This window comes from Anguilla rostrata, chromosome 14 (assembly GCF_018555375.3).
Source record: "Anguilla rostrata isolate EN2019 chromosome 14, ASM1855537v3, whole genome shotgun sequence".
Taxonomy (NCBI): Eukaryota; Metazoa; Chordata; class Actinopteri; order Anguilliformes; family Anguillidae; genus Anguilla; species Anguilla rostrata.
This window is the reverse complement of record NC_057946.1, coordinates 17,288,465-17,301,542: the sequence shown is the minus strand read 5'-3', so window position 1 is coordinate 17,301,542 and position 13,078 is coordinate 17,288,465. Positions and strand designations below refer to the sequence as shown.

Genomic DNA, 13,078 nt, shown 5'->3' with positions numbered 1-13,078 from the left:
AACACCCAATTGACATCAGTGGTGATTTTTTTTCCCAAAAGCATTTCGCCTCTGAAGTTTGTACATTTATTGTTATATCAGTTATAATTACAGAGAAAAGACCGAACGAAAGGCAATACACCACATGGTGGCGACGATCGTTATTGCGCTCAAAAAATATTTGGTAATTATCAGACAAGCATATCCCCCAGCCCTATTTTCTAGACAATATTTTGTAGACACTGGAGAGGTGTGACACAGTTCCCTCCTTTTGAGGACTTGCGCCCTCTGAAAACCTCATGTGCATCTATTTAAAAAGACCAGTTTCCTGCCCAGTCAGTGACTGGCCCATTGCATGGAAGTTTCCAGTAAAAGCTGTGTTCCCTGCAAGATTCAGGTAGTGGGAGGGGTGGGGGTAGAGAGCAATTCAGAGCAGTTCTCAGGAGACCTGTGTCAGGGGCATTTTTAAAAGCCTTATACTGTCAAATCTGCACTTCTGAGAGATGGCCTTCGAAACAGTTGCACTTTAGCAGCGACTGTGTTAACTGGAAGCTCGTCACATGAAGCTCATGGCAATTAACTCTGAATATACTGCATACGTGAGTGTGGTGGCAGAACCTGAGCCTCATCAGAATGGCCTCAGGGCCACAGTTTGGATGAAGAGTTTCATATATAAACAGATTGTCCCTTTAATTATTCATGCGCCTTTGACTATGCAAGAGGACACAATGGTAAAATGTGTTTGGAATGATAAATCAATCATGGTTTTCCTTTTGATTCGTGTTGCCGCTGTTATCAGCATTTTTTCCTCCTTAGATGAGTTACAAAGTAATAATTTTTGGTGATTTTTGTTCCCCTTAAATAAAACAAACACCTGTTCATAAATATCTATTTAAATCCTCACCCACAGCAAAGGAAGCTTACTCACAGCACCTAGCATCAGTTGAGAATGGAATTTCTTGATATGCATGTTCGAAAGCTGAGAAACATTGTGGGAATTTAAGCTGAGCTGCACAGGAGGCATTTGTCCTTGAGAAGACAGTTTGTTCTCACTGAGCTACATTAATTAGCATAATATTATTACAGAGTTAGCTCACATGCAAATAGCTTTACTACAAGGCTCTAGCACCACGGGTGCACAGAAGAAACTTTCATCACGTCCCAGAAAACACTGAGCCAGAGACACAGAATGTGAGAGTAACGCTTTCACAGTTACGTACAAGTCTAGAGACAGATTCAGCATTCAGCATTATGGCAGTGCTTTTTCGCAAGCTCAATTTTTTCTGGATTAAAAAAATGTTTCAGATAATCTGCCTACATGGTGTTTCACCCCCTACCACTGTTCCCACACAAGGGTCTCAGTGGTGGTTCCTATTTGACTGATGAGGTGTTTGTGGAGGTATTGTAGAAGACAGTGGGGTGCTGTTCCAGGTTGACTGCTGCCACACAGCACTTAGGTCTTGTGATCTTGGGAGTGAGGCCTTCAGTGATTCCCATAGTGAGTGGAACTGCCATGTGCTGTCAATCATTAATGTGTGCGGATCCCTCCAAACAGCTGGTACTGCAATCGCTCACTGCTTGTCTGATAGAAACATGATAGCTCCACAAATTTTGGAGTGTACTAAAACTCATCCTCCCATGTCTAAAATATTTGTCGCACTGATTTTTCTTTCCAGAATTCACCTTGTTTTGGCTTACCTTATTTTTGAAGATATTGTTAATCTCTGGGTCAGACCTTTTGCATCGAAGCAAGAGCAGACTGATGATTAGCTTGCCTCATCTGCATTCCATTAGAGTGTGGAAATGACTAAGATCTTTCAGAGATTTTATATTTGTTAGTCCCTCTCCTGTCAATCAGACAAGTCACAGAATCCAAGGTGCCTTTGGTCAGAGATTCACCATTAATACACCCCAATTAACGTGTATGCTGAAATGCAAGAAAGCTGCTTTGCTACTTCACCCTTGAGCATCCGTAAATATACTTTGGAATTAAGGCTATCGTTTTTCTTTGTGCATGTGTTTACAAATGCATTGATTGCTTCTTAGACCGTGGCTGCATTTTGAACCATTTTTCCCCACTCAGTTGCCTGAAAGAGTGAATGAATAATGGTGTACCCTCAGTCTCAAGGCTTATGAGTTTAATTGTATTAACCTGTGCTCTCTGGCTATTCTGAGCGAAGCCTTTTTTGTTGCTAATTTATAAAGCAAATGAACCACCCAGACCCCTATCTCCTAACTATGCTCAACTAATGATCCCAGGGAAGCTGACAGCAGGAGTCTGAGAGGGGGAATCGTGGACAATGAAGTAGTGGTGTCATATTTGGACATGTACCACTTGTGATTATATAATGCCGAAAAGCTCTGCACATTTTCCTCATTGTGAAAAGAGAGAAAGCAGCATATGGTCAAGCTGCTGGCTTTCTTGTATCAATTAGTACATGAAGCAAATTCATCTGTTGTCCGTTCCTGCGTTCACGCTTGGCAGATGAGTTCTAATTTTAGTAAGATTTTTTTGTGCTTGTTTGGAACACTGTTCTATTATACGGAATCCTGAAAAGGATATTGTACATTTTGAGTTTTCCAAATGGTATGATTGGGCATTGTTCAATCTACAAACAAGAGTGTTTTGCACAAATAATAAGTAGGCACACAACAAAAACATGATAATTGGTAGAATGACTGGCCTTGCTCAGGTGGACATGCAATTCATTTGGCTGTAGTTATTCCAGTGTATGCAAAGGTTATTGGGCGGGCACATTGTCTCAGAGGGAAAGCCCAAATATCTGCGGTTTGCTCCACACAATCGCAGGGGGGAGATCTTTGAAATTCTCCCCAGATGCTGGCACCTCAGGCATAAATATCTCCTGAACCCAGATCCATGCCCAGGGGGCCCAAACAAAAGGAGGCTTCCCATGAAGCCAAACAGAATCTTTCATCAACACTCTGTCCCTCATCATTTTTTCATTTTCCGTTCCTCTACCAGGCTTATTTTTGGAGCCGCTCCATCTCTGTAGGAGGCCCCCGCCATTCTGAGGACAGTGAGCCTGTCCCCACTGTTCATTAAATCACAGCCATGCCCACCCTGAATTTCAGACATTCTTCTTTGAAACATAAAAATGCACAGATTCAGTGGCGACACAGACGCATTAAATGGATGGACAGATAGTTGCATAAAAATGTGTCTGTTGGCCCTGCCAGCTGCTGTTTGGAGGGTAGAAGAGAAAGGGAGCGAGCTAAAGAGGCTGCTTGGAAATTTCCAATTATAATGTGGCCTCTGTCCCGTTGAGTATGCCCCCTGTCATTCCAGTCAGCTCTCCACCAGCATTCTGGAGCGGGAGGAGGGGAGAGGGGTAGACCCCACCTAAAAAATATCAGGGGATGGAACATGTAAGAATGATGGGGCATCACCAAGGTCTGTGTATGTTTGTGTGATTTCTGGAAGTTGCCATGCACAGCATAGATTGACAACTCTCAGCTGTGATTTGTGCTGTTATATGCTCCTGGTGTTGTACTGGTTAAACACATACAAACCCCTATTTTCATCTATTTGTTAGGGAATGAAAAATGTGGGAAATGTACTAGTTTTTGTGTACTTTGGCTGAAATAAATGTGATTTATTTGATATTTTGTTTTATCATATGCTCTGAACATCATAATTGGATAAATGTTCTTCTCTGATTCTTTTGCATTTGCCTCATTGTTTAACGTTATCTCTAGAAGATAATCCATTTGTAAAATGTTGTAAATCAATGTGACATCCTTCATGTCACTCTAGTCTTCCTGTACGGATGAGATGACAGCATGTCAGAAAGCAAAGACAAACTCCACACAGCTGCAGCGGCACACTATGTCAGTGCATCGTGCCTGTTTGCTGAACAGTGATATTCCCCATCGTTAGAGTTGATGAAAATACCCACGATGCACTGCAACATGCATATTTGAGGAAATCTTTAATTATTTGTGTACTAACACAATACATCTAAACAATCAGAAAACTAAACTAAAAACTATTTTGTGTGTGTGGTTTGAGACATATTAAAAAACCTCCTTTTCATAATGGGGAATGTGGTATCTTTATTAATCTTTTTTTTTTACATAAACCACCTTGCATATATACATGAAGAGCAGGAATGTTTTCTACATAGGGTTTCCACCCTGCTGGTTTGGAGCTCACAAGAAGCCATTTTCTGTATCCTGTGTGAATAATTTACAGGAGCTGCCTGTGCCAAGGCTCTCAAGGTCATTGGCAATTCTGTGAGTAAAGCAGTCAGCATCTCAGTGCAGCATAAGCTGTTCCCTACCCTGGGCATTTTTCTCCAGCCTCGGCCCACTTTCATCCGCCCCACACCCCCCAACAAGGGGAAGGGCTTCTCCAAAACTGCCCCCATCACCTCCAAAAACCCCTGATTGCATCTGCTGCCCTCCACAGTGGTACTGGTCAGAACCTGTGCCCTTTTCTTTGGAAGATCTCTAAAAGGTGGCAGAGAGGCGAGTAAAGAAACAAGCTACACCTAGCAATGAACTTTCGATGACTGAATCTCAGAATCTCTCTTTTGTTAGAAAGGCATTTCCTTTAAACTGATTCACTTCAAAGCAGAGAAATGTAGCATGGTAAAAAAAAAGATAAATAAAAAGAATCGCAGCAATGGGAGATGGAACTTGTGATGGAACTCGGATGTATTTTCTATGGGAATATTATTCCTGAGAACCTGAATGGGGTAGATCAGCAGGGGGTCAGGCAGATCCCCGCTTGATCCCAAAGAGAGAAGACCAGTTGGGAGAGGAAAAGAGCACTTGAAGAGACTTACACTCCCACTCACAGGCAGAACAACAGAGGCGCCCACACTCCAGAAAATCAATAGCCTCCTTTAAAGCAACAAATTTATGAAGGCTGAACTTAAGCGCAGTCTTGTCCAATTTGCTGCTTCCAAATTTATAATCGCAAGGGAGCAAGCCATGCTTTGTGAAGATATGTGAAAATAAAATAAAGCACACTGACATACAAAGCTCCTGCCCTGTTTCTGTGAGCTCAGTGAGGATTGAGCGGTCAGAGTTATTGTGAGGTTAGACTGTCCTCTTTGAAAGCTAATCGAACAGATGGGAGAAGTAAATCTCCTGCCTTTGTTAAATAGTAGCACAGTGGATGGTCCTCCCTGGTGTTTGCCTGTAGATAGATCAGGAGTGATTGGCAGCACTTTGATGCGGTGATTCCTCTTGCTATAAGGAGTTCCCTTTTTTCATGTTTTGGTGGTTCCTCAAGGAGACAATTAGCTACTTTTTACAGAGGTAATTATGATGGCTATCATGTGCAAGCACACACATTGCTTCCTTAGCAGGGCAATTCTTTAGGTTTCACCACTCCATTCCATCACATCTCTACTCCATATATCTTTATTCACACGTTAGTGCCTCTTTCTGTGGAGGGGCCTCTCAAATTGAAATAAATAGCGTTGGAATCTCCTGAGAAAAAGCGGGAGAAATAAATAAAGCCCCCATTAACGGCAGCTCCCAGCTGCTCCTGGATCTGAGGCTATGAGAGCCTTTTATCTGTCTGTCTCTGTTTGTTTATCTGCATTTTTATTTAGTCATCTAAATGCTCTGCTTTTCATCAGCCATGCGACAATGCTTTCTCTTAATATCTTGAAAGGGTGACGGGAATACTCCCACAAGCTAGTAACTCAACGGCACATTATTATTTTTCCTTATGAAAGCAGTGAGTGAAAGCCTACAAGACTTGGTCCATTGGCATTCATTCCGCTCGCACACGTAGGCTCTTGTCTTGTGGTGAGAGGGGGGCAGAAGTAGGCCGTATGGGCTAGTTCCTTCCAGATGGCCTATGGTGCTGGTCAGGGTTCGATCCTGGTCCAACAGCGGGGCCTGGCACCGGACCCAAACGAGTGCGGTGCCTCAGCCTATCCGGCCCAGCTGGGCTCCTTGCCCTCTCCAGCCTCCAGACACGACCTGCCCTTGGCAGGTGGCAGGGCGGTATTTATAGTGAGGGCCGAGGGCCGCACTCTCTCGCCCGGTTTCAGTAAATGTGCCCTCCCCCTTTGTGGGGAGAAGAAGGCCTCCTGAAGTGGGGGAAGCTGCAATGCGAAAGGAGAAAAAAAGAGAAGCTTCTCTGCGGCTAACGGCATCCCTGTAATAACTACAGGCTGGTAAAGCCTCAGCTCTGTGACACACACCTTTTAATAAAGGTGGGATTGCTCTGCCTTCAGTGTCCTTTACAGTGCACAGCAAAATGATTCATTCTGTCCTTGGTTTGCTCTCCCTTTTTAATCAAGAGCCTGCATTGTCCACTTTGCATTTTCGCCTGTTTCTGTGAGGCGTCAATAATTTAGAATATTAATGGCGGCACCGTTGCATATTCTTCCCAGGCTTCATGTTCTGGGACAGCTCACACCCCGTATTCAGCTGGATTTAAAGCCAGCCATCAGACAGCTCCCCAGCTGTCAGAGCATCACATCTCATCATGGGGCTTTTGTAAGTGAAACGCTTCACCCCTCACTCAAGAAAGTGGTGCGACTCGTGCGAGAGATGCATTAACATGTCAAGGAACTTTTTTTTTGCTTGTTTGTTTTCCCACATCAGCATAGATTGGGCTTCTTTGTTGTTTTGGAGGAGGAGGGGGCGGCAGCAGGAGGAAACAAACCTCCCCAAGCAAGACTGTCCCCACCAAGATAAAGACAGAAATAGCTCGTCAGAAACCCATGTCATCATCTGTCATCTGCAGTGAATGCTAGATTTAGAAGGCTCAGCAAGTTTCTTGAATCTCTGTTGCCCAACAAATAACCATCAGATCTTGTGTACAGCATTTATTTTTTATGTATTTCCATCAGATGAGGCTAAGTAGGCTATTTATGCACACAGTGATAGAAAATGTAGATTTTGGCATGGCCAACTAAATAATAGATTTCAGCTCTATGAACTCCAGTATGTGTTGCTCCTTCAGCCAGAAAATGAAAAGCGCTGATTGCTATGGAGTTCTAATTGTACCCTCAAGGTCTAAAGAGGATTGAAGAGGAATTGCCATATCTATATGCTTCTGAAGCGAGAGGTAATTACAGAAGATTGATTCAAATGAAAAGGCTGCCCTTTGAGAGAGGGCTCTCCCTCTGTGCCTGTTGAGTTCAAGTGTGAAATGATAAGGATCCCGTCTATCAGTCTGAGTGTCCCTGTGTCTCCCACCAGCTCTACACAATTGGAGCCTTCTTCACCTATGCAGATCTGAAAGTAAATTGAAGCCACATCTCAGATGGCATCTGTACAACACGGGTGTGGTCAGTTTGCATGGGTAAACAATTGTCATATTAGTAAGACATTATCTAAACTGGATTTTCCAAGTTACAGTCATCTAACTATGGGTTAAATGTGGTTTGCGTCAATATGACACACATTTCCTGCTCTGGTAATACCTTAAGAAGTTTGCAAAAATTGTTGAAACGCAGCTCTGGTGCAGTTCTGGTGTACTGACATGATACTCTTAAGAGCATAAATCTTGCAGCGTGTTGGGTGTGTATAACCCACTGTAATAGCTTTTTGAGAACCTGCTGTATGAGTTGTAATGTGATTTCTAGCAAATTAACAGCATTGAGTCAAATTTCATGTGTTCCTCCTGAGGAACACTGCCAAGAGCCAATGAAGAATGACCATTCAACAACACAGTGTGCCAGCTGCCAGCAGCTATTCTGAGCAATCCATTTCCTGTGAAACCGTAACAACAAAAGACGGTGAGAAAGATGTGGAAACAAAATGACAACAGCAACAATTGGATAATATACACACTCTACATGAGCGGCAAAAGGTGATTTTATTGAGCGGTGGTGAAATAACAAGTGCTGATCTGATTCACAGAGAAAATTACAACAAGAAACATGCAGGCATTGTATTTGGAAAGAACTCGGTGCCCTGCCAGAGAAAGCTGTATATTAAAACTGCTGGTTAACCTACAGTAACAATACAAACTTTAGGGTTAATAGTACTTAAAGTAACAATCATGACCACATCCTGAAGTGATGAAAGGCACGGTGACCCCGGTTTTTATATCCTGAGAGAGGTACTGTACGCTTGCAGCGATTCTGCAGAAGTGAGCTCATATACTGGAGTGTAAGCGATACTCACCACACAATGGCATACTGCTTTTAAAGATCATATGATATTGATTAAATCCATCTTAAGGCCTAGGGTTTTCTCTGTGGATGCAGGACTGAGAGAAGCACTGATTATGGGACAGTACGAAAACAAGCCATGCTCATTTGTATTTGCAAGTAATTTACACACATTTAAATACATTTAAAATTGTAAAAATAATAATAATAATAATTGTAACCTTTGTTTCATACAGGCATCATACATACAGGTACAAAGTAGATATAGCGTGGTTATATTTTTTAAACTGCATGTTCAGTAATGTACTTATAGTGACTTTTTGAACTCCAGTCCTATCTCACATTTCTAAATAAAACTGTTGCTGAATTTGCTAAAATTAGTAATGCAGCGATTTATAAATGCATACCAGGCTCTCCAAAAGTATGTTAATTGTAGAGGAAAATTTGACATTTTTGCTATATACTTAAGGCATTTGGATTTGAGATCAAAAGATAAATATGAGACAGAAGTGCAGGGTTATGTCATGATATTTACATGTGTATATATTGAATATTTTTCTGAAACAGCTGTATATACTATGAAACAAAAGCTGATTGCTCATACCGTTGAGCCCTTCAACTTTTTATCTCAAATCCAAATGCCTAATAATAATAAATTTCACACTACCATTACCATACTTTTGGAGGGAATGGTATATACACAGGTATGGATACCAGGATCCAGTTGTTTTCTAACTATTTTTTTAGGTCATAATTTATCATTTAAAAATGTTTATTTTTTGACATTTAGATGACCCACATTAGGTGTGCATGCATATACGTAAAGTTAGTAATGCATTTACCATCTATTTGATAGCATGCGGTCTTTATATAATTCCAACCTGTCAGTCTCCTGTTTAAGCTGTCTTACACTTTTGGGTCTTATTAACATTTCTGGTAGATCCTTGATCTGTCCGCTGTATTTGACAAATTCATCAGTTTTAAATGTATTTTAAGTGCAAAAGTCCCCCAAAATTGATGTTTAACATTCACTGCGAGATGGACATCAAATGTCTTTCCAAACACTCTGTGAATAATCCTCAGCATCTTGCCAAGTAACTGGATGTATTATACCCTGGTGCTCCCAGCCTTGTTCTCTGGGCGATTAAGGAGAACGGTCGGCCATCATGAAAGAGTACATAATGAAGGCCCCAAAATCATATTCCAAAACTCATCCCTGCTATTTTTCAAGTGACATTTCCGTGACAGGTTTTTGTTTTTCAAAAGGCATTTACCACAGTCCACCCCTGCGCTACATTTTCGAACATTAAGATGCATAAAATATAAAGAGGAAGAGTGCAGCTGAAGCAGTGCACTCAGTCCCGGAGTGACTGACTGTGCTGAGAAAGATGGAGCCATTTTGGAGGCAAGCAGGTCCAGCCTTTGAATATTTGATGCAGATGGATAGCTGCTCACTCCAGCGGAACAAACTGTATTGGAATTCACTCACTCATCTGGAAAGGTTATAATTTAAAAGTCATGGGAGCCACCCATTAGAGAAATCATCATTTCTGCATCAACCGAGGCGTCCGTGCCAGGCCACCTTGGCTCTGCTTAATCCGTTTCTCACCTTACACTGTATATTTACTGTGTCTCTGTCTAGACGGGGATACATCTTATTCTGCCAGGCTGTGCTATTGGAGCGGCTCTTTCATTTCCTGTAAAAATGTACATACAGTGCCATGAAAAAGTATTGGCCTCCTTTACGATTTTCTTTATTATTTCATATTTTTCACACTAAATGGTTTTACATCTTTAGACAAATGTAATATTAGACAGAGGGAACCTGAGTAAGCATAAAACACATTTTTTTCAGACTGACATTTTTCTACAACTTTTTTTCTCATCGCTTCTGGAATTTCTGTTGATTGTGGCATGGTGTGCTTATAGAAACTTTGTGGTGACAGCTTCGGTGTGTGTGTGTTGAAGCAGCCAGAGTGCATGGGGACCAGACTGGCAGATCCCCTGGAGCATGATGTTCATCCATAGATCGAGCTCTCCTTCCAAACTTCTGCAGCACATCACCTCTCAAATGCACACGTTCTCCATTCTGTACATCTGCTGATAATTCCCCAAACTCTGAACCAGTAGGAATTGCAGCAAATGTTGCTTATATCTTATCTGAGTGACATAAGTCAGCTTTCACGTGCATGCAGTCTTACTATCCAGACTGCGCATCGAAAATGAAAAGTCTATGTGTATTCCATGAATAAGAGTAGAATAAGCTCTTTGAAGTGTAGCTAAAATAGGATAACTTATTTTTCATCATCCAGCTGGGCCAGATGTCACTCCTCTGTGTATTTGTCCCCCACAGGTGTAAGTGTAACCTCCATGCAGGACAGTGCACTTTTGTGGATGGGAACCTGCAATGCGAGTGTGAGCACAACACAACGGGTCAGGACTGCAGTCGCTGCAAGAGGGGTTTCCGAGCCAAGTCCTGGAGGCCTGGCTCCTACTTGCCCACACCCAATGGATCACCCAACACCTGTACGTATACGTTCCTACAGCTACCACTCCAATGAGCTATCACCCGTACTTGCTTCCAAATCTCCATCGTATCACTACACATGCTGTTCTGTGCCATTGTTTTACACATTTGTCTTCAGTGGACCCATTCACAGATTACAAAGCTCGCCTTATGACATTTAGCACTTTTATGCGTGTTAATTTGATAACACTTTTTAATTACACTGTTATTACACATGTCAGTATCCTTGTTGCAGTGTTACTGCTGTGAAACATATGTTTGTGGTTAATATAATTGCACAGGCTACCTCTAACTCCAAAGCAAGCCATTCCCATACCTATTTTTGTAATTAATTATGCAAGATGTGTTACAGTAAGTGCATTGTGCACTTACATAGCTGTTACCCAGCATAATTGGTTACACGTATATATGTTATGTAACTTTAGAGGAATGATTGATTCTTTTGGTCTTATATTCATTGTAAGATGTCTATCGTGATCCATATCTATTGTAGTCAGATCTCCATTCATAGTAAGCCTACAAAAACAAACTAAACACCTGAAGTTTCTATCCTCAACAGGTAAGGGGGAAATCCTCTCAGAAGAACTGAAAAGATGATAAAATAATAATCTAGGGCATCTACGCCCACAGATGAAGTGCAGAGCCTTTTAGACTGCGCAGATCTGTCAGCTCCTGATAAAATCAAGCTGACTTGTGTGCCTTGCCAATTCCCAGAGATGTACGAGTATACACATCGAGCATTCGTCCTATAGACAAACTCCACCGAGGAAGATGGGGATGTCACTCTCATTCATGGTGCCTGCACACAAAGCACTAATAGGACTGCGGCTTGATTCTCCAGTTTTGATGTATGATGTATTTTAAATAAATGCATAAAGAAACCAATCTCATATTCTCTCTCTCTCTCTCTCTCTCTCTCTCTCTCTCTCTCTCAGGTGCAGCGGCTGGTTCAACACTTGGCAGTAAGTAACATGCTAATCAGAAAGCAGGAAGCTGGTTTTGCTCCTGCTCCTCTCTTCATCGTCACATGTGGATGTCTGTCATTTTCATGCTCCCATTTCCTTTGTTGTCATTCTGTTAGTCCTTTCTGTTTCATTGTCAATGAGTTACTCTCTCTCTCTTTCTCTCTCTCTCTGTCTCTCTCTCTCTTACTGTGCACCTCATTAATGGCAAAAACCTTGCATATGAAAATTTTTTCCACAGTTCCTTTCTGCTTCGATTTTGTGTAAGAGAGGGGTAGAGGATGAAAGAAGGCAAGGAGAGAGAAAGGAAAAGTGTGTTGTAATCCAATGTGTGGTAGCAGGCGAATGGATCCCTGAGGATTTGTATGAAGGGAAATGTGAACATCACAGACTTTCCCTGCAGAGATGCTCTGAGATGTAAAACGAAAATTCCAGAGCAGGGACAGGCTCTCCTGCTCTAGAAAATTGAGGCAACGTTGCTGTCTTCTTGCTGCAGAACTCCTTTGGTCAACTGCTTGTCCTTAGTAATGTATCTACTGGGTGAGGGCTTTCCCTTGTGCACCATTCACTGAAGTGAAGTTAGCCATGGCGCATAATGTAAAAATCAAAACAAATGGCATAAATCATTGGTGTATGTTGCATTAACAACATGCAGGTGCATGATAGGTAGGCAAAGTAGTAAAGTTCAGTTTTTTCTTAGTGTCTTTTATTATGGCTTGTTGCCCAATCACGTTTTAAATGAACTACCTGACCATCTAAAGCGAGTTCAAAATGATTCTACTCTTCTGTTAACTGTCAAATTCATGAAGAAAGGGGGAAAATGTTATTTTTGTAATTAACTTAGATTTTCTGGTGACTTCATAACCAGCTAGACACTTGCCATCAATACAGTGTTTCTTGATTACACATCTGTCTTTTCATTAAAATTGTACAGTGTATGAAGCCATGGTGAAAATGAGAGGTTTACCACCTTTCAGATGTCTGGTCAATATATGGTCCAATGTATGGCATTGGAGTAAAATGGTGGAACTGGGGTTTGCAGTTGGGACTTGGGGGAAAAGCTTGAAAAAAATGATTTTAGATCTGGAGGTTTGTATTTGTGGTGTTTAAATTTGGACTGTTGGTTTTCTTTTTCACAACATAGCATTTGTCTTCTCTCAGTACCACGGTTAATGGCTGCTGAGCTTGTGCTGGTTACAACTGTGAAAACCACAAGAACAACCACTGCTGCTACCCCTACTACAACCCGACAGTCCAGGGTAAACAGTATAGCAGGTGGGAGCTGTAGAAAGTCATGCTGTTTAAATAGATCTGTCAGGAGGACTAGTAGTACTGCAGACACATAAAGGGCTGTCAGTTTTTTGTCCCATGTCACTAAAATGACTGTTCTCAAAGAATCTGTATTGTAAGTCTGAAAAATACACATCAGTCATTTAATAACTGCAGATTTGCTCTGCAGTGCAGAAAGGTAATGGTCTTATGTTGGACTAACAGGTGCACTT

General features: G+C 41.7%; 1 protein-coding gene across 6 annotated transcripts in view; it reads left to right on the top strand.

Annotated features, from left to right (window-relative positions):
• ntng2b (netrin g2b) overlaps positions 1-13,078 on the top strand; it is a 52,004-nt gene that overhangs the window by 18,210 nt on the left and 20,716 nt on the right. For 3 of the 6 annotated variants that reach the window (XR_010325373.1, XM_064308084.1, XM_064308087.1), the window contains exons 4-6: positions 10,441-10,613; positions 11,550-11,576; positions 12,738-12,851. Coding sequence is in view for 5 of the 6 variants with exons in the window: in XM_064308084.1 (XP_064164154.1) it covers positions 10,441-10,613; positions 11,550-11,576; positions 12,738-12,851 (314 nt within the window). In the remaining variant the exon portion in view is untranslated. The other 3 variants (XM_064308085.1, XM_064308086.1, XM_064308088.1) reach the window with 2 other exon arrangements.